This window comes from Aphelocoma coerulescens, chromosome 2 (genome assembly GCF_041296385.1).
Source record: "Aphelocoma coerulescens isolate FSJ_1873_10779 chromosome 2, UR_Acoe_1.0, whole genome shotgun sequence".
Classification (NCBI taxonomy): Eukaryota; Metazoa; Chordata; class Aves; order Passeriformes; family Corvidae; genus Aphelocoma; species Aphelocoma coerulescens.
In genome coordinates this window covers 65,458,341-65,486,046 of record NC_091015.1, presented here as the reverse complement: position 1 = coordinate 65,486,046, position 27,706 = coordinate 65,458,341, and the positions used below count along the sequence as shown (strand labels likewise).

Here is a 27,706-nt window from a genome sequence, read left to right as displayed (position 1 = left end):
TCTCATGGTTGTCACAGTTCATAGAAGGATTAGGAAAGTCTCATTTGTCAGCAAGTGGATGCTGGGTAGGTGCTGGAGGTAGCAGTGCAGCCTAGAGATTCCTGGTTTGGGTGAACTGTGGGTATGGATGTCTTGATTAGTTTTGAAGTTTGCCAGGGTCTGGTTGATCTATAATATTGTTCTTCATGCAGAGTGAAGAAGGGCTCAATTTTACCAGTAAACTAGCTTGTAACAGCTTGTTTTATACTGCCTGTGGTATAGTCTGTGAAGGAGCAATGGGAATAGGCGACGTGTTACCAGCTTCTAGTCTCATGCCTGACAAATGGACAGAGGAGAGAATATATTCAAATAAGTAGAAGAACAGAACCTTCAGAAAAAGGGAATAAAAACCAATGGTGTTTGTAATTGTATTTATTCAGTAAACTGATACATTTTGCCACAGTCCTGCTGTGTTTGTTCCACAGACTGACTTTCTTTTGAATCTTAAGTCAATATATGAGTCCTGTAGATAACAAAAGAGGGAAGAGTTTGTGTTAGTAAAATGTTGACCAAGAAATAATATACACTTTGTTTTTTTCCGTAATTATAAAAGAGCTTTTATTCTTCTGAGGATAGTACAAATGAAGTACATTCAGCCCAAAAAGCTTACTTCAGCAGTCATAAAAACACCACAATCTGTCATAGAAGAAAGAGTCTCCCTCTCTAATATTAAATTCAGTGCTTTTCAAATATCACTTCTATAAAGTTTGCAGTCCTGCAAGAAATGAAAAAAGTTATGTTTATGAAGATGAATTTAAACCTTAAGTCAAAGTGAAATTAAGAGTCTATATCTGGAATTCTTTTTTGAAACTGTCTTGGTGGGGTAGGATCCATTCCAGCAAACCTGATGGAAGACATCACTGAAAAATCCTCTGCATGTGTGTTTTAAAAACTGTGTGGAGAGGTCATCTCCTAAACTGCCAATTTTTGGTGGATTCAAACACTATATTAAATCCACTCAGACCATGAAAGGATTTTTATTTAATATGTTTCTATTTCTTCCTGCAATTCATGTGAAATTTTCCAGTTCCAGTCCTTATTGTCTTGTTTCCTCAAAAATCACTTCAGCCTCTTCAGAATCCTTGAAAAGGTCTGACTCTGATCCCGACTGGCAGGTGAGGGAAGCTTGAGGTTCACATATTAGGGCTGACCTGGTAAATTCTCCAGAAATAGTGAAACCTCTACAAATGCAAACTGCTCTCAAAATACTGAGAATTTGGATAAAGCAGAGCTTTTCTAGAAGGGCTTTTTTCATAGGGTTTGTAAGGATTCATAAGGCTGTTTCTGATCTGAATTGTGGTGTACTAGAAAGCATTGATACTGGTGTGTTTTAAGGGGTAAAATTAGAATGCAGTTCCTGGCCTTTGGTGTGGTGTTGGTTATTTATTTATTTATTTATTTATATATTTATTTAAAATTTGTTTTTCCTTTGTTTTCTTTGATTAAACTAGGTTTTCCAAGTAATTGGTAGCTTAAGAAAAGTTCAGCCCTACGATGGTGCAAAAATTTCCTCTAACAGTCTTCAACCCAGAGTTGTACTTAATCTGAATTGTAGATAAACAGTAATCCTTTCTCCAGCAGACCCAAGCCTTTGCCCAAATTTGTTTGGAACTGTCTTGGATATTTGAAAAGCAGATTAAATTTGAAGTTGATTATAAATACAAAGAAACCAGTACTAAAATTTTGCAATAGATCAAGAATGCAACTCAAACTCTGGTGAAACTCATTCTAATTAACCAATTGACTTCAGTGAAGTCAGGATTCCTCGAAACAATTGGTAAGGTCATAATTGGGGACTTTTTGCATTTTTCTGGCAAAGAAGATGGGTGCAGAGTTCATGGAGAGACATGGATCTATATGGTTGTCAAGGAGAGGTTTGAAAGGCTGTGTCTCTGCCAAGAATTCCAATTCAGGTCACAGCAGTCTGACTTGCCTTCTTTGGGAGGACTTCCATGCCTGTCACTTAGTTATGTGGGATGCAGAAATTCACGTGAGCTTAGGCATGCAGCAGAAGACTGTCATGATCTTTCTTGTCAAGAGAGATGTAGGAGACTTTTTAGTTATTAAGATGCATATAGAAATGTATGACAACAGCTTATGTACAAACATCCTGAATGGCTATTTGTGTCATTTGTGTCATATGACACTATCTGTGTCATCACTTTAGGAGTGTTTTTTTACACTAATAGAGAGAGATATTGTGATAGATATTGTTCGTGCACAAAACTCCTAGCCAAGACAGAAAGTTCCACAACATCCATCTGTAGCATGAATCCTGGCTTGGTACAATGCCCATTTCAACACCAAGATTAGCACAAGTTGGACATACGATCTGTGCAGTTTTTAACAGCTAAGGCTATACAGTGCCCTTGAGCTACAACTGTGGCAGGCAGGGCCAAAGAACAGAAGCAGAGCATTTACCTCCTTACAAGGTTGAGCTGTTCGGATGATTGCTGTAAGTGATGCTCAGATCACACTTCCTCCCATGCCTCTTGTGGAGCAGCTGGTTTTCAGGGATTTACTAGCAATAAGCAGTTACTGGCGTCTGTTAAGCAATGAGTCTGAATACACAATTTAGATATGCTTCTCTACACATATTGATGCAACAGGGACAAGCTACAGCCAGATGGAAGAACTCTCCTTTTTCAGACTTGCTTGAAAAGTAAAAGGAGAGGAACCTGTGGGAATTGAGACTGGGAAGGGAGAATTGGGAGATCACCTACAAAAGACCATACTGACTTGTAAAAAGGTTGGAGAGGACAACCAGATAGAGCATTTTAAAATAAATTTTTTTTTAAAAAGTGATGGTGGGAAAAGAGATAGTCCTGTGAGTTCTTCAGATTCCTACATGTAAACACTTGATAGATTTCTTTACGTTGAGATTGGAATAGTTCACAGCGTAACATATAAGCAAGTCATTTAGGAGTTTGAGTTCTGCTGAAAATCACAGGGCTGCTTTTAAGGGCATTTGAAAATGTGACCCATCTGTAGCATTTTTTGCATCTCTTAGATTCTAGTGGAGGCCTTGAAGGAAAGCTTGGTTTCTGCAAGAACACCGCTGGTTGCAACTGCTGTCCAAAAATAATGCTTCTGTGTTACCTTCTAAGCATGTATTCTTTCAGAAGAATGAGGATCTCTTCTTTAGGAGGTCAGTGCTTTGTTTTGTTAGAGTAAGGGGGAACTTATTTGGTACCTTGGCCACATTTTTGTTGTACTACCTGTCAAAATTCTTCCTCCCATGTGTTCCCATTGACACTGTCTGGGCAGTTATTTTTCCTTTCTCTCATTGCCCCGGTGTTATACACGCAGAGAGCCTACAGATTTGGATTCAGTTTGACTGGATGTGTAGAGGTAATTCATACTGTACAAAGAGTGTCTTTAAAGTGCTTTTCTGAGAAAGGGTTTTGCATAAATGCTCAGTGATCTCTAAAAGACTTGTTCCTAATTAGCTCTATTGCAGTGAAAATATTTTCCAAATGGAGAAGAATGAAATTCCTGAGTTACGTAAATTTGCTGAATAACTTGGAGTAGATTATCATAATGGTCCCACCTAGCCTCACATTCTATGAAATGTCAAATTTCAGTTTGAATAACCTATTTACTTTATGAAGTCAGATCTGCTCCTCTTCTGGGCCAGAGGCAGGGAACTTGACTCCTCCCTTAAAGCAGCCAAACTTCTAAGAGCTAGATTTACTGTCTCAGCCATGGCACCTGGTATACAGAAAGGACAGGACTTACTTATTTAAATACATCTTTATATCTGAGGCTTCTGAAGACTTATCCCACTCCTTCCCCCATGGTTTCTGTGCCATCTAGATACTTGTGAGACAGCTGATATCAGAATGGAGTAGGGTCTTAAGAAATAAAGATCTTGCACTGCCTCTTTCATTCTCTGTGTACATGCTCAGCACCTGTTCCCATCTATTCACCTGCACAGCCCAGTTCTCTCTCCCAAAATTTCCTCCTGTGTGGCAAAATATCCCCATGCTGAGACCACAGGACAGTGTTTTTGAGCTTGCAGGTAGCAGTACTGCTACCTCTCTCTCTCACTTTCCTCACTTCCTTCCCTTTACCCTCATGTCTAATTCAGTGGAGCCAGCTGTGTACTATCACATCTGTGTCATTCATGCCTACGGAAGGGAGGAAAAAAAGATGGGCAACCTTCTTTACTCTCTGCAGAAAATAATGTTGTAGTGATATGGAAGTGATGTGAACAGAGCAGCAGGCATCCTGCAAAAATGATGAACCTTGCTGCAACCAGCAGTCTTGAAGCTAGGAGCCTCTGTGAAGGTAGTAGCCACTTCTCTGCAAACAGGTTTTCACTAGCTATGCTAGAAACCCATCATCATTCACATTACTTTCCTCTGTAATGTCTCTGCTCCTGAAGACACGCAGAGTTCTAGGAAGCTTAGAAAAAGAGCATTGGCTCTCCGTGAGAAGTTAAAAAGTTGCATTTTCCTAAGAGTGACATTTAATATTTGCCCTGCTAGTGAGGAAGCACTATCAGCACAACAGCAGTCCTGAGTTGCTACACAAAGTAGTGTGGCTAAAAGGCTTGAATAATTTTCAAAATCTATCATGGTGCTGAAGGAGGGGAAAGTTTGGAGGTGGGGATGGGGAAGTGAACCCTCTTTTGGAAAGGGAATACTGCATCTTTGTGTAGAAATTTTTTCTCCCAGTGTTTAGGCTTGCTCAACAGTAATCCAAGTATATCAGATTGTAACCCAGAGTCAGGAAAGGATCTGGCACACACCCATGAGATTTAAAATTCTGCGTCACACCAGCTGTCTGTTAGCAGACAGAGGGGTAGGTTGTATTCAGGGGGAGGACGACTGGAGGGGGAAACAGTAACAAGCAACATTTAGATCTAAAAATAGCAACAACTAGATTTACTTGAGCTTAGGGCTAGATGCAAATTTGTTTAGTGACTTCACGCGCACAGCTCGTCTGGCCTGATATAATTCCAGCCCATGTTTCCTGTCTTCATATTTCACCCAGAATCTGAAGAATGATTCTCCCCGACCAATTTTCATGCATGCTGTGATGTCACAGAGCCATCCTGCATGAAAAAAGCTGGACAGCTGTCTGTTTGGCTCCTACAGAATCTGAATATGTTAGTTTTACCTGGTAGCAATGATTAAAATAAGTTTTTAACCTGTACATGCTTGTTTCTTTCAGGGTCTAACAGCTTTTTTTCCACTGGGAGAGTGGAATTCCTGCTAAGCAGTATTACGTACTTCATGATCCATCATGATACATCAATATTGCCCATATATGTGCTCTGCAAAGTTCTGCTTTGTCTTACTCCCAGTACACTCCTTGTTGATTCATTTTCATTGCTTTGTTCTTAGTGAAATGAACAGGATATAGCTAAAGAATGCCTCATAAAGACTGTGTATCTCCTTTTTCTGAGACATTGTACTAGCAAGGAAGGGGCATCCCACTTGTTGACATCAGTTGCTGCTGTGTAAACACACTGTGAAGCACATTTATGCTCCAAACAGCGACAGGAGGTATTCTTCCCTATTGGCCCCTCTGATCCCATGGTACACTAAGTGCCACATTGTCTTCCAGTGGGAGAGACTACAGAAGAAGCATGATGAAGTACCAACTATCCTGTACTTTGCAGGTCATCACCTTTACTAATGTCAGAGCTAAATGTTCCATAAGTCATTTGTAGTGGCCAGCTAGATAGCAGAACTCAGACAGGCTAAAAATATATCTGTTTTTCAAATAATAAGTATGTGAAGGCCATATACTATAATGGTTTGACTTTTTTTTTTTTTTAAAGGATGAATACTGAGAACTGCTCTATATTCTTTTTATACCTTAGGACTTTATTTTCCTGAAATGTACTTTCCTGTAACTGGATTTTTATGAGCCCGTGCTTCTCTTGAGAATGTGATTTGTATAAAGTACAAGAGAATTAGCTTGTTGTGTACTGTGAAAAAGCAGAATGAGCAGTAGAACACATTCTTTCAAAGTGTTAGATTTTCAGAAGCAAACTAATTTTCCTTTTTACTTCATATTTTTCTTCAGGTGAATCCACACCAAGTACAATAGCAGGAGCTTTTTGCTGTTGTTGTGGTTGGTTTTCTTTGCTTATGGTTTTGGTTGTTTTGTTTGGTCTTTTGCATAAGAAGTGATGGAAAACTGAGTAAATAGAGAAGAAGAACTTCAAGATTTCAGTAGTTGTATGGGCTATGTACAAAATCTACATGAGTGAAATCATATTTTTAGACGTTTTTAGAACAAAATTTGCGGACTTCTTTTGTAGTTAAAAAGCCACTTTATTAAAAGCCCAGTCAAGTCTGTTTTCCAATACAAGGCCTTTTCACTAGCTAATTTGAATTCACCCTTCTGATTTGGGGGTACTGAAAACTTTGGTAATACACCTGAAGCATTAAGTTGTCCCTGCAGTTTTCCTCTGCTCCTTGCAGATCCTTGTATCTCAGACTGTCTTGCTCAAAACCATCCTAAGCATACAGTATTCAATACAGATCACTTAAGTAAGCCTTTCCTGTGTTGCTTTTTCTCCTCTTTCAGTATACTGTCTTGGTTTGAAAGACAGGTGTCTGCTAAGGAAGGCAGAAGCCTCCCTTGGAATGGCAGATGCAACCCCCTTCCCTCCGAGCTATTATAATTTTGAAATCAAGGGGCTTTTAGGCAAAGATGTGGGAAATAGGAATAACAGTTCTTTACTATTATATATCTGTATGTGTATAACCAGTCAAACAAACAACAATAACTATGGCAGTAACAGCAAACAATCACAAACCCAGTCCCAGCCTTCTCGGCTGTCAGGCCCTTTCCCCTCGGGTGCAGTTCTGCTCGCAGCCGGCAGGGGCGCTGGCGGCTCCCGGTGAGCAGGGCAGGTGCGATGGTTCCCCCGCGGCTGCAGGGGGCGCTCCGGAGCAAGCTTAGGGAGCACGCGGCACTGGTGCCCTGGGATCCCAGGAAGGGATGGAACAAAGAAGCTTCACAAACCCCTGGGCAGCCAATCCCAGTGTCCGGCTGGACCCTTGGGAACAGCAGGCTGGAATGACAGGCTGGAACGGCGGGCTGGAACAGCAGGGATGAAAACAAATCCCGGGTGGTAGACGCGATGTATCCAAACGGGGAACCCCCCCGGAGGTCTGGACAGGCAGGGGCCACAACGTAGCAAAGGCTCAAAGCAACGGCAGGGCAGGGCGGCCACGGACCGGCTCCGAGCGCGGCAGGGAAGGCGGGCCTTGGGATCCCGGGGGTTCTCCAGCAGAAAGGAAAAGCAGCTGAAGAAAACAGACTCCCTCTCTGTCCGAATGCAGGAGACCAAACTGCCCACACACCCAGGTGCAACAAAAAAAGCAGTCAGCTCTTTTGTTTTTCTTAAGTACCCGGCCATTTGTCCCCCTGGCAACATGTATGGGCAAAATTCCTTTAACAGCAAAAAAAAGCCAGGAGAGCTCCTAAAGCCCCAACATTTACATACTGTGCCATGGCAAAATAACTGAAGTTAACTTTCTTCTTCTGATAGCTGGTGGTATTTATTAAAGTTTCAGCAAGCCATGATTGTCCTTTGTTGAAATGAAGCTAAACAAAATTATGTCAGTTGATTATAAATCATTTTTATGTCAGCAGAAAATAAAGTACCCTTAACTAATACAGCTCTCACACTACTGCTTCAGTAAAAATATTATAATTGTATATGGTCCTGCCCAAGGTCAGTAGGGGGTTACTTTTACACTAGCCTTGGGAGATAAGATCAAGCCAAGGGTTGAGTTTGTAGTGCCAAATAGTTCAAGACAGTTGTATCCTTATTATCTGCAGGATAAGATCTCAAGAGCAACTCCCTTCTTACCAGTCTCCTTTCCCCCTTCTTCTTTCCCTATCTCCATTCTTGAATCCTGCTTTACTAGGGAATTGGTGTCCAGCACTCTGTGTGAAAAATGAAGGAATTTGGACTTGAGTGCAATTAAAGGTCATCAGCTCTCAAGAGAGCATATAGTATAATAACATCGTTAACCTCAGTCCACTCAGATCATATCCATAACACCTATTTGTAATACCTCTAGGTTCTCTCTTTACTAAATGGGTAAAAAAGGGATTTCAGCTATCTTGAGCTTGTACTTCAGAAGAAATTACCTACTGACTGTGATCACAGAGGCTATTTTGTAAGAAAAATTTAATTCTTTGCCTTTCCATCTATGATTAACATCTACTCAGTACACGTATTAGACATGAAATGAGCAAGTAGGAAACTGGTTTCTATGCCACAGGTAAGAGCCCTACAATGGCAAAAGGTCACAGCTAAGCAGAGGAAGCACAAGAGATGTCAATTGATCATGTCCTAATGACTGAAATAATTTTTGGAGATGCAGCTGTAAGTTTCTTTTTTGTTGTTCTTTAGAAAACTCAGTAGTTAAGACTGGTGAAATCCAATGGTCAGCCAGATGAACTACAGTTTATTAAAATAGTATTTTTCTTGGTCAAAATCGGAGTATATTTTCTGGCTTTGAATTATTTACATACATTGTTTACTAATTGTGACCTGTTGTGTTTCTCAACTGTCTTGTTTCCATTTCTACTGAAATTATTCTACCAGTTTCAGGTTGTGAATGCTTCTTTTCTTTGTGTACCTCCACCATGCATACCCATACTTCAGAGCACACAGGCTTTTCTAATCTGCTTCAAATGACACAAGTGACTGCCTCATCCTGTCATGATTTCAGGATGTCCCCATGTAGTTCAGGGCCCAATTTAAAATGATTTCCCTTGTTTGTTAAAAATTCCACATAAACCCTCCATCAAACTTCAAGTATCAGCTGAAATCTTGCCTTCTTTCCTCACCCACTTCTTACTATTTCTTCTCCTCTGCTGTAAATAGTCTCTGAGATTGTATTGTTTTTAACTTAGCACGGTATTCTGGTAAAAAGCCCACGTGAAAGAAAAAACAAGTTACTTTTTTTTTCGTTATTATTGACTGGAATGTGAGTAAAGCAAGAAAGGGGGTCATTCTGTTTAAATTAAAGAATTAAAAACCTGTCAGGAACTGATGGCATTATATCATCAGTATAGTCTAGTCATCTAAGCATATTTCTGAGTTCTGGTCAGGGCTCCCATGGGATCTTGTGCTTTGGCAGATGCTGTAGACTGTGGTGTGAGATTGGGGTTTTGTGAGTTGATTTATATTTGGTTATTAATATAGACTTTGGTAATGTAACAGAAATGCATCACTAATCCTGTGGTGATTATGATTGTTTGGTAATAATCATCACTACGTGATTGAGAATATTGAGCTGCTGGGAGAGAAGATTTTCAATTTAAGTGATCCTGTCAGTCAACTTGATCTGAGCCTACAGCCACCTCTCCTTTGGAGTGATGCACAGAGGCACGGTGCCTACCCCCAGTACAAACTGTTATGCCCCTGCGATATGACCAGAGATGGCACCTGAGCTTGCAAGCTGGGAAATGCTCTTAAATCCTTCTGTCTAGACATGGTCACCAAGGGAAAATCATGGGATATCTTGACCCATGAGTTGGAAGGGCCTGGGGACAAAAGCAGTAAATACGGATTGTGGTCGGCTCTTACAGAAAAAGGTAATGGAGGGATTATCAGTCAGAAAAATCATACCAGTGGGTAAAAAAGGAGCAGAAAAAATCCTCCAGATTTGACTTGTAGACAGACATTTTTCACTTTTGCCAGATTTCATTGTTTACATCACTATTTGTTTGCTAAAGTACAAAATAGGATTTCAGTAGTGTTAAAACCAGTTTTAGTATCAGAAGCCCAGCTCTGACAGGAAAGAAAGGAAAAGAACCTGAGAGAATGTGCATGTTATGAGATGGATATTTCACTCCAGTAAGGTGGCTTTTTTCTCTGTTTCCAAATGAGCTGGTCATAGGAGCCCTGCAGGGAAGCAGAGATTAATAGCCCTAGCTTGTGTGAGCTATGGATGTAGTAGGACTCCAATATTAAAGGACATTGTTGTGTGCTTTTGTTAACAGATGACTAAGCTCCCCCCTCATATCTTACACATGCTAATTATAAAGCTTTTTAAATATAGGAGGAAAAGTCCTTCTTTCTCCTTGAGCCTATGAACAACTAATTTCAAGTATTAGCTTGTGGCAACTTGTCCTGGGGTGATGTTATGAAGCTGCTTTATTCCTTAACCATCCCCTCAATGCCCAAGGATGCTGTGCCTTTAAGATGGACCCGGGGGGTGGGGCCGTACGGCCCCGCGGGGTGCGGGTCAGTTCAATGGCTCGGCCCAACGGCTCGGGGGCTCTGGGGATTGGCAGGGCTCGGGAGGGAGTGCGCCGGGACTGCTGTGCTGTTTTTTGGGTTTCTTTTGTGTTCCGGAGAAAGGTTCTGTTGGTTTTTCTTGTGCTTTTTTCCCCTTTCCTTCTCCTTGCCTCACTGCCTCCCTTCCCTCCTCGCCGGTCCAGGGAGCCTGCGGGTGGCCCCAGCGGGCCTGCGGGGTGGCCCCGTCTGGTCTGAGCCCAAGTGTCTGTTCCCTCTCTGGGAATTTGTTGTATTTTGTTTCTTCCCCCCCCCCCCCCCCCCCGTTCTACCCTTTTTGTTTGTGTGTTAATAAAACAGTTTGTTTTTTCCACTTTCACTAGCTGTGACCCACTTGTCTTATTGGTGGAGGAAAGGGGGATGATGAGCAGAAAAGACTCCACTACTAAATAAGTAGTAAAGTAGGTATGTTTATTCCAGCGCTGGGACGCACGGGGGATAGCTCCTCCAAAACCATGCGTGCTGACAGCTGCATTCAGCTTGGTATTTATCAGGTTACAAGTTCCATATTCATTAAGTTTCTCAAGATGCCTATACATATTCATCACCTAGCCCTGCCCAGCCTCGCTTCATATTATAATGAACCCAAAAGTCATTTACATCGTTGCGCGTGTGCAGTATTGTCTGTTGGCTTTGGTAGGGATCTTCCGAGGGTCTTCCTTGATGAAGTCAGGAGTCTTCCTCATCCTGAACTTTTCACCTTTCCTCCCTGCGCATGCTCTTTATACCCTTGCCCCGGGTTCAGGCTTTGAGACTGGTTTGAGCTAGTTTTGGGATGAGCGCAGGATGTCTGTGTGAGACTCCCCCTGCCCTTATCAGTAGTCCCTTATCTTTTCTTCCTGCCTTGATATGCAAACCAAGATAGATGCATTGTTCTTAATAAACTAATTCTTCTGCTTCCCATCCCCCTGATTCAGGGAGGCTTCCCTTCGGAGGAGACACTCATTCCGGAGTGTTTCCTCCTGAAGTTTTGTCTCCAAAACTGAGACATAAATGTTTTCCTAAACAATTGTGGTTCCTCTGAAGAAGTAGCTTTTGCAAAATGATCCTCTTCAGGCAGGAGGAACATTCCCTTTTCTCTAATCATTCCCTTTTCTCTAATCAGTGTCAGTGACAACACTAAGGGTATGGCAGGCAAGCTCTGATGAAGCTTGCTGCATCAGCTGAAGGAGTTAATGTACTGGTTGTTTTTCCTCTCTGGTTCCACTGCAGAGTGAGCACTAAGGAGTATACTTCAGATTCGGCAGTACAAAACCTGGCATCTTTGCTAAAAGTCACCATTGTTGGCAGTTTAAGCCAAAAGGTTGAACTTTGCACTGAAGCAACTGATGCCCAGAGGCGTCCTCGTGTCTGCCAGCCGGGCTGTGAGGGTGCAGACCTGTTGGCAGGGCATCGCATACAAGGCAGCTGCCGGCAATAACTTTTTAAACCACTGCAGCAGATTCATTTTTTGCTAGTCTCTTGGTGCCCTAAAAAGTTGTTGCCCTCTTTTTCACTAAGAAGCACAGATCCAGCCTGAAAATACATGTTGTGCTAGATCTAGGCTTACACACTCTCAGCTGTTGGTACAAAGAGAACACAGGCCACTGAGTTTTAGGGACTTCAGAAGATCTACCTGGCTTGTTAAACTGCTTTGACCAACTCTGTGTACACTTTGGACCCATTGCAATGGCCAAGCAAAACAAAACACATTAGATGAAGCCACTGTGAGTGCTGATTGTGAGCTTCAGCCTTAAAATTGAGCCATTCCACCATCTCAGCAGGCTAAGAACATTCTTCTGGCACTTGCCATTCCTGAGCTGGGAAGTACCAACCTATTGAAAAGGGTCATCTGCATTCAAATGTGTGTACCTTAGGCCATCAATCACACATCCACCAGCTGGTGGCCTACCTCTGATCACTGCACTGAACATAGAAGCCTGCAGAGATTTTGCCAAGGGCAGATATAGCCCCCAATCTCTAGCAGAGTGTGAGCAGAGCATGAGATTCTCATTAACTTTCAAATTTTAGTATAGATTTTCAAGGATGAAACTAGGCAAAGATCCTCCCATTACTTCTGCAGCACCCACCGTTTTATCCATCTGTTGAAAAGATGCCATTAAGACCAAACCCTGTGAAATGAATGTGGAATAACACCATATTAACCAAACCACTATTATGAGTAAAAAAAATATTAAGTGTTTAGGTAATTTTTCAGAGGCTGTGTAAGAGTGAAATAGCAATTCACATAGGTAGTTGATATTATGAGTTGTATGATTATGGGGCAAAACCAGGTCAGCTGATAGAGTTACTAAATTCCCCCAACCCTTCTGTCCTCACTTCTCTGTACCTACTCAGTTGTATTAACTCACTCAACTCTCTCAGAAGACTAAGGTCTGAGAACATTACTACCAAATGCAGGCACAGATTTTGTGTGTTCCTATTGTATTCTCTTCATTTCCAGGTTCCTAAGTGCAGAGGCAGGGCAGGAGCTTTTTTGCAAAAACTCAAATGTAGTGTTACTTGGGCTCAAGTCATGAATTGTTGTGCAAAACCCTGTATAGCTAAACCCACAACCCTGAAGAGCTAACAAATTAATGGGAAAGTGTCTGAAGAGAAAGTACAGGAAAAAGCAATTTGGCTGAGGGTGCACTGGAATTAAATGGCAAAAGTAGAAACATAACCCTGAGAACAGACAACCTTGAAGAAGTTGATGGGCATCAAAGCACAAAGAAAAATTTTGTATGTCTATTTATTTCAATGGGAATTGAGTAGCCATACAGCTGTAGTTAGCTATATCTTCTTGATGATTAATTACCTCCAAAAATCTGTCCTAATTTTATTTTGGGCCAGTATACTGTCTTATTTCTCTGGCTACAAGAAGGATTCATCCTCAGAAGAGGAGATACTGAAATAGTTGGCTCAACATTCTTGTTAACTTTATGGGTTTTGAGTTAAAAAATTTCATCTTACCTACCACTTCAATTACAACATATCTATTTTTAAATGTCTTACTGTTTGTTTTTGGTTTTTTAATTAGGCTCTAGCAGCCATCTTGTACTAGGACTCACTCACTTCATATTATACCCGTGCAAGTGTAACTGCATTAAGTTCAGTGAAGTTCTTTTTAGTTTACACTGGTTGTATAGGGCCTACCTAGTGTGTCACCTGCTAATTCTCTTCAGCATGAAAAGAAATCTACTGTGTTCTAATTAATTATTTTTAGTGTAAGCGAAATACAAACCTCTGAATAATACATTCCACAGCAGGTAGCAGGAACTGAGTTGATGTGGCAGTCCGAGCATGATGTGTGCAGTGAGAAAAGAAACTGAACTTACACAGATTTGGTAATACCAACAAACCTCTTTTCAGGCATGAGCACAGGATAGCCCACAGATGTGGGAAGCTGTAACATTACCTCCTTTAAATCTCTCATTCTTTCTCTCCTGGGAAGGAGGTATAGCTTGGGTTTCTTCAAAAAATCAGAAGTCCCTTGAGCTTGACTGGAAGTGTGCCTGTTTCCAGGTTTATCCTAGAGCATCTGCTAAAAGCAATTTTGTAGCTAGTTCCTCTCTTCATAGGCTCATCCTGGGGACATAAATCAAGATATCTTGTCCCACATTTTTTTTTAATACAAACCCCCTCAAAAATAACAAAATAACCCCAAAAAATACAAACAAAAAACTCACAAACCCAAGCAAACCTAAATCCATCCCCCTCCAGTTTCCTGTTGTTAATGCACACATGGTTGCTGATTTAAGCCAGTCTCTGATGATGGCTGTGGTGTTAAAGAAGTACTTTCTAATTCCTTTGTTTCCAATGGTCTCATTTAATAGTAGTCATGTCTAAGTGGTGGTTTGTAACTGTAAGTAAGATAGATGTTGACACTGTCTTTCCAAAAGCAAACTGAATACTATATTTACAAACAGTTATATGTTATCAACACCATCATTTTGTAATGTTGGTGAGTAGCACTGTAAGACCTTGGTTTTGAAATGCTGGAAGTTCAAGCATATAGAACTTTTTTCCTGGATATCAGAATTTGCTAATGGTGTTCCTTTTAAAGTATGTGCATACAGTAGTGATATTGAATCTATAAACAAGGATTCCTCTAGTTATATTGTCTTCAAGTGTAAAATGCAAATTCAGTGCTTGGAAATGCAGTCACTAACTTGGTACATGTAAACCTTAACTGTGATTGGACTGCAGGTGTGGAAACAACAACAATAAAAAACTGTATATATGTTTTTTAAAATTTCTATGACTTAGGCAAATTCTTTTTTACCTAGTACTGTCATCAGTGATAGTAAAGCTTTCTAATGTATTAAAAATATTCTTCAATGAAAGGAACATTAAAGGTGTAACTCATCAGAAAAGTCATGTTATTAATCAAATGTAAAGAACACACTAAGACTGGAGTTAATGAATTGTATCTTTGCTCAAATGGCTGAAAGAGAAACATTTTATAATATTATATGAAAGTCACTACCCAATGAAGGGAAAAATAGGTCTGGCAGTGTTGGAATAAACCATAAGAGCCTCTCAGGGGAAAGAATTAACTTGCAAATAATTTCATTTGAAAACTTAAACAAATTTGGATTTCTTGGGAATATAGTCTTTTAATTAGTGTGGATTGGAATGGCCAATCAGGTAGGGTATTTTCAGCAGGTTTTTTTGCCAGAAAACATAATGAAGTTCTGTATTTGTCAGAATATAAACTTCCTAATGCACAGTCTTCAAAACAAAAGTTCTACTTTTCACCCTTCTGAAATGAAAATGAAAGATTTTCATAGAGTAAGATTTGTCCAGTTGTTTCTGCTTTTATATGTCAACATTCTTAATGTCAGTAAGCTATAAACTTCATAATGCTATGAATATTTGCTCTTTTACTCCTTTGCATCATTTCAAGTTTAAATAAGTAATTCTTCACACAGTAAATTGTAAATTAAATATTTTTTCATTTACAGCTATTTAGTATTTTTATGATTCCAACACGGTCAGAATATAGAAGTGGGTACAAACACGAGTACAATTTGTAAAGATATTTGTTGGATGAAACATTTTACAGTCAGGGGATATTATTCATGGCTCTTTTTAACTAGAAAATGGCACTACATTCCTTTATGCTGTGTTTCTTATTTATAAGGAAAATTACTCCTTGTTTGGGTTTTCTAGGCCCACCCTAGCCACAATTTTCCATGTACAGTAGTATCAGAGAAGGAAAAGCAAACTTGATGCTAATAGCTATACACCTATTTTAACACTATTACCTACACATTGAAAATGTTGGGAATGTTTGTTAGTGTATTGCTAAGTAACAGGGCATACCTCATCACAGTCCACATTGAAACTTGTTTCAGTCACTACTTGTGAAGTTTAAAGACTATTAATTTTACTTTAAAACATAAAAGCAGAGCTGAGTTAAAGTAAATCAATGCCCTGTTTTGCCAGCCTCTGTGCAAAGCCTTTGGAAACAGGTGCAGAAACAGCAGCTCACAAACAACATACAATGCTGATACACCCCTGCAGGTAACTGTATAGCCACATAGATAGCTATGCAGAAAGGCATGTTTTGCCTTACTCTGTGCATTGGCAGCCTGTGTCATTGCCTGCTGCTGAAGACAAAATGCACCATGATAAGAAGAGTAAGAGGTTTACAGCCTTTGCTGTAATTAATGTGGTGTAAGTATTGGGGTGGAGAAGAGGTCCTGTATGCTTATCTACCCTTGCCACTGGTATTTGTCCAGTATTTACGGACAAAAACCTTTTAACTAATTAAAGTTAGAAAGTGGTATGTTTATTATGCCAGCGGGTGGCACGGGAGTTGCCTCCTAGAGACGTGCCAGCCGCTTACACCATTATTTGCCTTTTATTTATTTTACAAAGTGTTACATATTAATTATATACATATTTTAGCACCTTCCATTTCTGCTTTCTATTAAAATGAGGTTACTAGTCCTTTGTGCATGCGCAATTTTTTTCTTGATTTGGATCGGTGGTCTTGATTTGAGTCAGTGGTCTTGAAAGATGAAGTCAGGGATTTTTTCATTACCATGAACTTTCTACCTTTTATTGTGGGCAAGCCTTGGCAAGCCTTCTGGAGACAGTCCATACCCCCCGCCTGTATTTAATTATGCAATCTAGGTGCTAGTTATCATTCTATTAGCTTTTTTTGTCCTTATGACAGTTTATTTACTATAAGCCAAGTTTCAGATAGGTACATAATAGTGAATAGCACTATACTTCTTAACTAAATGTTTAACTTTCCATTAACTTATCTTTTGGTTCAATCAGTACAAGTTGCTTCTAACTTCTAGCTAAAGTTTAACTCTTCATAATCTTGACTCACCATTCCTAGTCCTGGGTTAAGGTTTGTAAGGTCTCAAGACAGGTGCAACTAAGTGAAGCTCTGTGGTGTGGTATGTGGAATTTGTTGGAGTAGAGAACTTGCTAGGATCTAAAGTTTCTTTTTAGAGAGACTGCTCTAAAACCACTGGGGTTTTCTACTGAGTGACCACAGACAATATGGTTGGACACATTTCATCACTCCATGTGAGTGGGATCTTCACAGATCTTATCTTACTGATCTGTTGGATGAGAGACATAAAAATTGCAACTAGTAAGTACAAGTAGGTTTCTGACACTTGGACATGCTCCTAAGTCATTTAGAATAAAATTTTTTTTTTCCTAGTTGCAGCAACCCTTTCTCACAAGAAAGGGCAGTATGTGCCTACAAGCAAACACAATTTTTTCTCCTGAATTTAGTGGCAACTGCCACTGAGGTTAGTAGAAGGGAAAGGCTACATCAAGTTTGGGACAATCTTATGACAGAAGTGACTTCACTGAATTGCTCCTGATTTCTGATCCTCTCCTTTTCTCCTCCTCGCCTGTGAAGCCTTCTCATCTCAGTTGTATTTTGTTCTTTTCCTGCAGGAGAAAATATAAGAAAATATCACAGAGGTAAGAGTAAATCGCGGAGGACTGGAAGGTATTTGTGAGTCATCTCTCTCTTTTCGTTAGGGGGTTTGAAAGTGGATTTTCCTGTTACCAGGTTGGTAGTTTTTTTCTTTTTTTCCCAGGGAAATGCTGTTGTACTGATTGTTTCCCCCTTTGAAGGACCATCTGCTGCGGCTCCCAATCTCCTTTGCTGCTAATGGTAGTCCTCCCCTATGATGTTAGTGGTAGTTCTTTCTGAGTAAGGACAGAAATATTTTTCATTGAAGGTGAAATCCTAATAAACATCACACTGTTTCTTCTGCATGATCTGCTGGTTCTAACTTGTATTGCTTGCTTACACTGTAATAACAAAATGAATTGCGGGCTTGTAGAGTTACTAATAATCTGTGCCATTGCAGTAGACTGAAGGAAGATGTGAATCCTGTTGATTAAGAGTCCATATTACAGCCTCCAGATGTAGTTATCTTACTTCTTCCTTGCAGGAGGCAGGCTCAATGGGGGTCCTTGACAGATTAATTTTCTTGCTTTGGAACCCTTGAGCATGCTGGCAGATAAGCCAATTTGATGATTTGATTGGCTAAGGCATCATAGGCACCATTCCTGTTTGCTATCACCCTTTGCTGAAGATTATGGCTCTAATGCAGCAATGACAGGGCAGATTATGTGTGTGTCACAGCCACAAAAAACTGAAGTGTGGTGGCTTGAGTCACAGACAGGGTGGGTTTAAGCTATGAGAGCTATGAAATACTGATTTGGAGATTTCTGTGCTGATCTGTGTGAAACAGCATTGGATAATGTGAGACACAAGAACAGGTAGAAGGTAAATATGCTCACAGGTTTTCTTTCTAAATGTGGGGCTGACACTGTAGGTTTGTTTGCAGCTCTACTTTTCTCCCCATTTCCCTTGCTGCTGCCATGATTTTTAATTAATTATTAACATTTCTCTGGCCTCAGGTCTTCAGCTGCTGCAAGAAGATTGTTTCCAGCATGAATGGTTGGACTGTGTGTGTATTTGTGAGTCCCTTGGACCGCTTGCATTGTCAATGTATTGCATTGAGTACTGTAGCGGGTTCAGTTCGTAAACCGGGCAGAAACACGAATTAGAGTGTAGTGGTTTGGTCCAAAATACTCATTACTTACTTATTTACTTTCTGTGAGATAAGAATTAGGAGAAAGCGAAGCAGGCACAAAACTTAAAAGAATATAAAGAAGTTTATTAACAGAACTAAAAGGAAGAGAAAAAAAAAATCAGACCACACCTTCAGAACACTTCTCCTCCCCCCACCTTTCTCTCTTCTCCCACTGACAATGTAAAAAGACAACCCTTGAGATTTTCAGTCAGTTTACCACTTCTATAATAACCTTTTTCAGTTCACTTAGGGAGAGGAGTCTCTCTTGCTCATGCTTTGGAGACATCTCCACAAGAAGTTCTCTCATGGCTTCAGTATCACAACAAGACAGCTGCCCGGGTTGGTTCTCTGCTCGCATGTGAGAGTCCCTTCCCCCGACTTACAGCTTTCCCCACAACTGCTTTCAAGGGTCCAATCTTGAGCTACTGGGGTACCATTTTAAGGTTGAGCTGTTCAGAAAAAAAGGCTCTCTCTGGGAGCATCTTCATCTCTAGGAATAGAGGCCCTCCCCCTTCCCTGGGAGCAAAAGGGTCCTCATCATCTTCATCTCTAGGACTATCTCTGGGAGCATCTCTAGGAACAGAGGTCTTCTCCTTCCGATTTGGAGCAAGAGTCCTCATCACTTCCATCTCTCCCTGTTCAAACTTCTCATCAAATTACAGCTGCGTCAGCATTTGCTTATTTCAGCACAGGTACTTTTGCTCACAATTACAATCACTTGCTTGTTTCAGCATAGGTACTTTTGCTCACAAATACAGTTTGAATGCTCCAACCCCCCATGCTTTCATGAAATTACAATGGATACTCTGATACATCATAGTCTATCACCACCATAGCTTTACAACATAATTTCAGCTTCTAAGTATCTCCTCTTTCTCCCCCCTCAGGGTTTCAGCTCTTCCTTCTTTACTAACTTTGGTATCTCTATGGTGTTTTCTCTGGAGAGAATTCATATCTCCAGGCTTCATCTGTTCTGGAGAAAACTTACAGCATTTAAAAAGGGTTAATCTCACCCAGGCCCCGCAGCTGGAATTTGCTTATCGCTGTTAGTCACATGATCTTTGCCAGGCAGCAGGCAGCTTCAGCTGAATCTTCGGCCGAACTGGAAGGGAGGGGGGGAGCCGGGCCGTGCCATCTGCACGTAACAGGGCTGTGTGAGGGCTGCGGGTGGAACAGCGTCACACGGCTCCAGGATGGCTGTGTCCCGGCCCGGCCCGGGCCGAGCAGGGCCTGTCCCAAGGCCAGAAGCGAGAGAGAGAGCTTTCCTGGGGTTTGTCCATTCTTAAATGTGGGCCACAGAGGCATGTCAGGCTTTTTTTAAGTGGCTTGAAAAATTGTCAATATTCAATCTAGCCAGTTGATAGGTTCTGTCAGGTCATAGAGGAAACTGTAAGCACCTCTTTGCAAGAAAATCACTTCAGTAGCTATGCTAACCCATGACAGTACTGTGTCTTGTTTAGGTATCTTTTCTGTGTGCATAACTGTGACATTAGCAAGGTTTGTATTCAGCATCTCTTTTCTACGGGACACTTTCTGTAAGTCTCAGAAGAGAGATGTAAGTATTTTCTAGAAGTCCAATACATTCTTGTATCGATGACATACAAAAAGTACAATATGCCAGTTTGTTTAAACAACATTACAGGACTAAGTTTTTTGTGCCCTGTGGGATTTTGAACTTTCTGGTTTTTTCTCTTACTGTTACACGTGTCAGCTGCCTGCCTGATGGTGTACATTCTTGCAGCAATTTTGCAAATGGCCTTTCATGGCCTTCTCACGTCTAAGAAATTTTGTGAGCTCTGCAGAGGCCAAGAGGCCACTCCAGGGACTAGCACATGGCAATTGCTGAGCAACTACTCCTGATAACCTTGCCCAATGGGTGCTGACTGCTGGCCCAGAGGGCAGCACAATGGGCTGACTGCTATTTATGCCTAGGAACCGTACATTGGCAGCACCTAAGGAAACCTAAATGGCTAGTAAGGTTCTGCCTTGAATTTTCCACCTGCTGAGTGATTAAGTATGATGCTAAATGGAAAATTGCACATACTGCCACCTAATGCAAAAGTGTAACATCCAGCAAAAAGAAGTGGTGGACAGCAGTTCGCTTAAAAGTCTGGTTTTAAGTAACATCTCCTGCTGAGTTGGTAATTCCAGCAATGTGCATAATCTGATGACTTGGCTCATGTCTCCACTTTCATTTCTCACATTCATCTGTTGTAGGTTTTCTTTTTGCCTTTGATATGCTTTTTCAAAACAGTCTTTGTACTTCCTACATCACTGTGCTCTGAGGGTGTCTGACAGCTGAAATGAAATTATCTATTGCTTGCTTTTACATCTTCTTCCTTTTGTTTCTGTTTGGGGAGTGTTATCACATATGAATGCCTACATGATAGCAGGCAGCAGCTATATAGGAGAAACACTGTTGTCCTTTGTACCTTGTAGTGAGTGTAAAGAAACAGCTTCCTCTGAAGGCAGACCTGTTGGGAAGGAAAATGAAGTACATGAAAGAAAATAAATGAGGTACGTAAGAAAATGTGATGAGAAAGAGCCGAGGTAAAATCTGAGCCATCCTAAAAGTGTAATTAGAAATGACAGACAGTGACTCTTACATTGATCATGCTTTTAATTGACTTGACTTGAATGCTTTTGTTGATGCCTTTTCCTAGTCTTAAAATCAAGAGTCAAACATGGTTAGAAGGGGAAAAAGGGATTTTACCTTGGTATTTATTTTAAGGATCCTTAGGTGCATTACGTCCAGGTCGAATGCACTGGAATGCACACCCCCAAAAGATCTGGTATAACATTACAGGTCTTACTAATTAGCATAAATATCAAAAATTCCCCAATGAGAGGCTTGAATGAGCCACCCCCTCCCCAAGGAACCTTCCCCTGGATGGTTCTATCTTAGTTTACAGAATGTGTTCTGGAGAGGACCTTGGGGTCTGGGGCACACTATCCTCTACCTACGAAGCTTCTAAAATGTTTAGTCTTCTAACTGAACAAACAAGTCCAAGAATGTAGGCAAAAAGCACTAAGAATACAGAAGTTGTAAAAAGGTATAACAGGCGTATAAAAGAAAAGGCAAAAAATCTTCATAGCGTCATTGTAGCAATAATATATTGGTATGATTTTCCTTATAAACCTGGAAGTTTCACAGCTGTCTAGACAACCCTAACTTCATTAGTCCCAACCTGAATTGCATCTGAACTACTGAATGTGATGTAGATTAATCACAGCAATACCAGAGAAGTGGGATATTTAATCTGAACTCAAGTCATCTTACCATTCTGATGTCTAGTTCCCTTTGGTAAGTAAACAGTAGATAGCTTATTATATAGTGACTGGGGAGGTAGTCAGCAAGAGGAAGAACTAGACAGGAAGCCAAAGCTCTGAACTTCCAGGTCCTGAGTTGGTTTTGCTTTCTTAAATTTTTTTTTTATTTTATTTTTTTTTTTTTTTTGAGCACCTGAGACCTCAGTCATGTTTGATTTGACTGTTGAGACTCCCAGTTGTCCTGAAGATTGCCAGCTGTGGGTTGCTGTATATACCTAGGAGATACTCAGCACCTTCAGCTCCCTGGAACCTTAAAAGGAAAGGAGCATTTCAAGGAGCCCCTGGCAATCTCCTCCTAGGTTAGGTTTATCCTCTTGGGTGAATTCAGCTAATGCAGGCAATTTTGCACTTCTGAAAACTCACTAAAATCCAATATATCATCACAAAATTTGTCAGATAAATAATCTGCATTAGTTTACATGGCATAAATTTTCCTCCATTAGTTCATAGTCAGGCATTTTTACTCCATTAGTAACACAGAATTGCATGTGTTGCTCTTTAACTGTATGTTGGTTAATTGTACAATTATTTTTCTATTATGATGCAAATGCTTCTTTTACAGTGATCTCATTTTAGATAAAAGTCAAGAAAAAGGAGTCATGATATTTCATGTGTCCATCATGGATGAATGAATTCCTTCTTTCCCCTAAGTATCTGTTAATGCTTTACCTAAAGTATAAAGTAGAAAAGGAAATGTTAAAGGAGAAGCCACTGCTTAAACATTCTCACACTCTTCAGGGAGTTACATGCACATGCCCCCCTGGACTTTAACTGCAAGGCCCAGAGTGTCTTCCTAGGAGGCACCTCCAGAGAGCTGTGATTGCCTCTTTTGACTCCTTGCTCACACACATTCTCTGAGGTGTGCTTCCTTCTTCTTCAGACTTGACAGCAGGTTTCCTGCAGCAGGTCAGCTCAAGGTGGGTGCCTCCAGAGAGGGACTCAGAACATAGAAATCCATGGAAAATTATACCCTTATGACTTACCCACCTGCCCCTCACATGCTCTTCATGTACCTTGAGTGCACTTTTCGGTCCAATGGTGATTTTTGTTTTGGGGTCTTCTAATATCTTATTGAGTTATTTCTCAAGTGTCCATACAGGCAGGCCATTAACTCTTCATAATTTGCCAAGTTGCATCTTCTCCTGGTGGCTCTAGTCTCCTTATCTTCCAATTTGTGATTCTGGCGCACCTGGTTGCTGGTAGAGCCTAGGAAACTAAAAAAGCCCTAGACTTAGGATAAACATTATTTAGCAACAACCGAAACATCATTGTGTTATCAATATTCTTTTCATACTAAAGCCAAGACACAGCACTATAGCAGCTACTAGAAAAATTACACAGAATATTAACTATTCCAGCCGAAAGCATATCTAGATGTAACTTCATAGCTTGTGGCCTAAGGCTTCACCAAATCCAGCTACTCAGGCTAAGCAAATGAAGCTAAGAAGACTAAACCACACCGTATTATAACTCTGTGTAACTCATTCTACTTCAAATGTACTTATTTGTGCTAAAGAAGTAGTATATCTCAGCAGGAAATGTAACCAAAGGGTCTTTGAAATATGACTTTGGCCCTGAAAAAGCATCCTAATGGGCCCTGCAAAATACTAATGTGGTTTCTTCAAAAAGATTGTACTCTGATTAAGAAAGGTTGACATCTGATACAAATCACATGGCCAGAATATCAAGACTTCCCTAATCTTCAGAAGGATTTTGTTTTTTCTACTTCAGATAATCAGGCAGGAAACTCATAAGCAGAAATCTTTTCCATCCCTTTCCCACTTTCTTATTCTTTATCACCTGTGTATGTGCTTCTTAGTTCCAGTTTGCTTCTGCCTTTAGTTAATATGTTCTTGGAGAAATGTATTTATGCTAGTCTGGGGTACAAGAGGTGAAACCATAAATGTAATGGTGTTACTTACAAAATAAGTGGAAAAGTATATTTTCCCCTGAAATTTAGTTGGTAATCATCAGGGTTACTTATGCTGACACCTTTGTAGATTAAAACAATCCACTGTCACTTCTGAAATATTATTGCCTTGCAAGTCTCATTCTAAGTAGTCTTTAAGTTTTGGGGTTTACTTCCTGTGAGGTAAACTCTGTGCTGGGATTAATCTCCTCCTTTAGTGCTCTTAGGCACACTGAAGAGATCTTTATTGGAATGAAGCATCAGTGCTCTCTTAAAGCTTATTGTCTGAGTAAGGACATTATCACAGAATGTATAAAGTTGGAAGGGACCACAATGGGTGATCTGGTCGAACCTCCCTGCTCAAGCAGGGTCATCCTAGAGTACGTGGCAAAGGATTGTGTCCAGATGGTTCTTCAGTATCTTCTACAAGGGAGACTCCACACTCTCTCTGGTCAATCTATTGTAGTGTGTGGTCACCCACACAGTAAAGAAGTCCTTCCTCATATGCAAGTGGACGGGTAGTCCATTGATTTTTTCCATCAAGCATTTATAGAGTATGAACTATAGCAACTTCTAGCCAATTTTCAATACTGGGTAATTACAAAAATCTGGTCATTTAAGTTACCCTAAGATGAAGCATTTCCATGACTGTTGGGGTTTTAGGAGCTCTCCTGTTTTTTTTTTTTTTTTTTTTTTGTTTGTTTGTTTGTTTTTTGGTTTTTTTTTTTTGGTTTTGGTTTTGGTTTTGGTTTTGGTTTTGGTTTTTTTTGTTGTATTTTTTTTTTTGTTGTATTTTTTTGTTTTGTTTTGTTTTTTTTTGGTTTTTTTCTCTGTTAAAGGAATTGTCCCCCATACATGTTTCCAGGGGGACAAATGGCTGGGTATTTAAGAAAAACAAAAGAGCTGGCTACTCTTTGTTTCACCTGGGTGTGTGGGCAGTTCTGTCTCCTGCATTTGGATAGAGAGGGAGGCTGCTTTCTTTGGCTGCTTTTCCTTCTATTGGAGAAGCCCCGGGATCCCAAGGCCCGCCTTACCCGCCCCGCTGGGAGCCAGGCCGTGGCTGCCCTGCCCCCGCCGTTGCTTTGAGCCTTCACTGCATTGTAGCCATGCTCGCCCTGCCTGCCCAGACCTCCGGGGGGGTTCCCCGTTTGTATACATCGCGTCTGCCGCCTGGGATTTGTGCTCATCCCTGCCATTCCAGCCCGCCGTTCCAGCCTGCTGTTCCCAAGGGTCCGGCCGGACACCGGGATCAGCTGCCTAGGGGTTTGTGAAGCTTTTTTGTTCCATCCCTTCCTGGGATCCCAGGGCACCAGTGCCGCGTGCTCCCCGAGCTCACTACGGAGCGCCCCCTGCAGCCATAGGGGAACCATCGCACCTGCCCTGCTCACCGGGAGCCGCCAGCGCCCCTGCCGGCTGCAAGCAGAACTGCACCCGAGGGGAAAGGGCCTGACAGCCGAGAAGGCTGGGACTGGGTTTGTGATTGTTTGCTGTTACTGCCATAGTTATTGTTGTTTGTTTGACTGGTTATACACATACAGATATATAATAGTAAAGAACTGTTATTCCTATTTCCCACATCTTTGCCTAAAAGCCCCTTGATTTCAAAATTATAATAGCTCGGAGGGAAGGGGGTTGCATCTGCCATTCCAAGGGAGGCTTCTGCCTTCCTTAGCAGACACCTGTCTTTCAAACCAAGACAATGACTAATTCAGAACTCTTATGTCTTAGCTGTGTCTCAGATTTTCTTTGAATTGATGAGTTGTTTTAATCCTTCTCTTTGATTTAACAGTCAGACATTGGGGAGGAGTGAGAGGTAAGGAGGAAAGAGGTAGAAAGAACAGAATTGTTAGTGACTGATGTTATCTTGGCAGTTAATATGGGAACAAGCTTTTAGTTGGGGACCTCCTCAGAGGGCGGGTGATGTAACCGAAGTCCTGTATAAGCTTCCAGCCTTCAAAATCTCTCATTATTAAATGTGTGTCTCCCTTGCAAATGATGAAGGGTGAGTCCTAAGGCATTTTGTTACAAATCTATCAAATGCAAGGGATAAGGCATCTTTGCTGAGGAAATTTGCCCTAGGAGAGAATCAGCTATCTCCTGGCAACAAGACTTTTTCTTGAGAAATTTCTCACTTTTAGTGTAAATTGCACTTGAACTGGTTTTGGCTGAGATAGAATCAATTTTCTTACTAGTAGTTGGTACAGTGCTGTGTTTTGGATTTAGTATGAGAACAACATTGATAACACATTGATGTTTTAATTGTTGCTAAGTAGTGCTTCCTTTAGAACAAGGACTTTTCAGTTTCCCGTGCTCTGACAGTGAGGAGGTCCATAAAAACCTGTGAAGGAGCAGAGCCAGGACAGCTGATGCAAACTGGCCAAATGGATATTCCATACCATAGAACATCATGCTCAATATATAAACTGGAACGAGTTAGCCAGGAGCTGCTGATGACTGCTTGGTGATGGGCTTGACATCAGTCCATTGGTGTTGTGCATTCCTTATTTCTCTAGGGTGTTATTTCTTTATTTCTTGCGCTCTCTCCTTTTCATTTTTATTATTATTACATCTTGCTTCAATTATTAAAGTGTTCTTATCTCAATCCACAAGTTTTACCTTTATTGTAATTCTCCTCCCCATCCCACTGAAGGGGTCAAGAGTGAGGAGAGTGAGTGAGCATCTGTGTAGTACTTAAGTTGTCAGGTGGAGTTAAACCACAACCAGCCACTAATAAGCCATATCAAATCAGGGAAAACTATAAACCCTCTTCCCTCATTTCCACATCAGAAAGTCTATCTGTTTGATTTCTACTGATTTAACCATGTGTTTTCTTTAGAACATTGGGAATAGACTATCCAAGTATTTTTTCCTCCCAACAAATTAATTTTGTTTGCCCTGATGTCTTGTCTATTTTGGGATGATAACTTAGGGATGGAATTTACTTTAATTAGATGACAGGTGAAGTTCTTTATGCACTATCTACATAGATACTGCACTCTGAACTAAAGGATTTATCACTGTTTTCACATTAAGGTGAAAACATCTATGAGAGTATCTTCTGAAAACGGTGTCAGATCCATGCTGAATGTCATGCACAGGGTAGCATGGCTAATGCTGTATTTTGATAGGCTGGCTTCCAAGTGTTAACACCAAAAATGGAAAATAAGCCCTAATTAGAAGCAAGTATTTGGGCTTCCTTTGTGTGTATGTTAGTTTAGAAAGGAATTCACACATTAGAATATTTGCTACATGTTTCAGTGAGCACCCCCACAGAGAAGAGTAAGAAGCAGTTTACTGTAGTTTTTGGCTGGTGTATCTCCTTTCCTCAACTGATCAATCTACTGATTTATTAGAAGAGATGCAGATCTTATTACAGAATTTCATGTGCACATTTCCAGGGTTTGAATTCATATTATGCTTCAGTGGGTGATGATGTTAGATTTTCGTCATGCAGAATATTAATTGTTCTCCTGCTGAGGAGAAGGTTCTCAAGTAGAATTTTCCAGTTTTTATGTACTTAACCTGCACATGTTATGCTTCACAAGGGTTTTGTAAAATAGGTGGATATAAATTGTGGATTATACTTTTGACCATACTCAAAGATGTGCCTGTGTGGATGTGTAAGTGGGTACATTATTAGATACCTGTACAACAGGCACATTATTAGATACATCTAGCTTATTAAAACTGACCCTAAGCTCTCAGGAGTAAGATTTAGTACATTAATTTCCAAAGAGGTGGTGTGGATTTTTTGTGTTGTGGTTTTACTTTTTTTTCCCTCAGGCAGATTTTGGGAATAATTATGGTACAGAAGTGCTTTGTCTTCTCACAAGAGCAGGACTTTGAACACCTGAGCCTCCAATGCCTGGTCAGAAAACCTTTTTTGTATTAGTGCTTTTATCAGTACAATTACTTATTCCTAATCTTCATTCTGATTCAGAGAATACTTAAACCCACGTTCCCCCTCACCTAGCTACAACCATATCTTCAGACAGGCTATATAACAATTGTCTGAATATAATAGAAATGCTATGGTTAAATCATCACGTGTTTCTGAGGTTATTGCTCTTAATATATACA

General features: G+C 40.6%; 1 protein-coding gene across 10 annotated transcripts in view; it reads left to right on the top strand.

Moving 5' to 3' along the window:
• Nucleotides 1-27,706, top strand: part of PDE1C (phosphodiesterase 1C) — a 417,412-nt gene that overhangs the window by 106,503 nt on the left and 283,203 nt on the right. For all 10 annotated transcript variants that reach the window (XM_069007856.1, XM_069007860.1, XM_069007858.1 and 7 more), the window contains exon 4: nucleotides 17,234-17,260. In XM_069007856.1, the coding sequence (XP_068863957.1) occupies nucleotides 17,234-17,260 (27 nt within the window). The remainder of the gene's footprint in view (nucleotides 1-17,233; nucleotides 17,261-27,706) is intronic.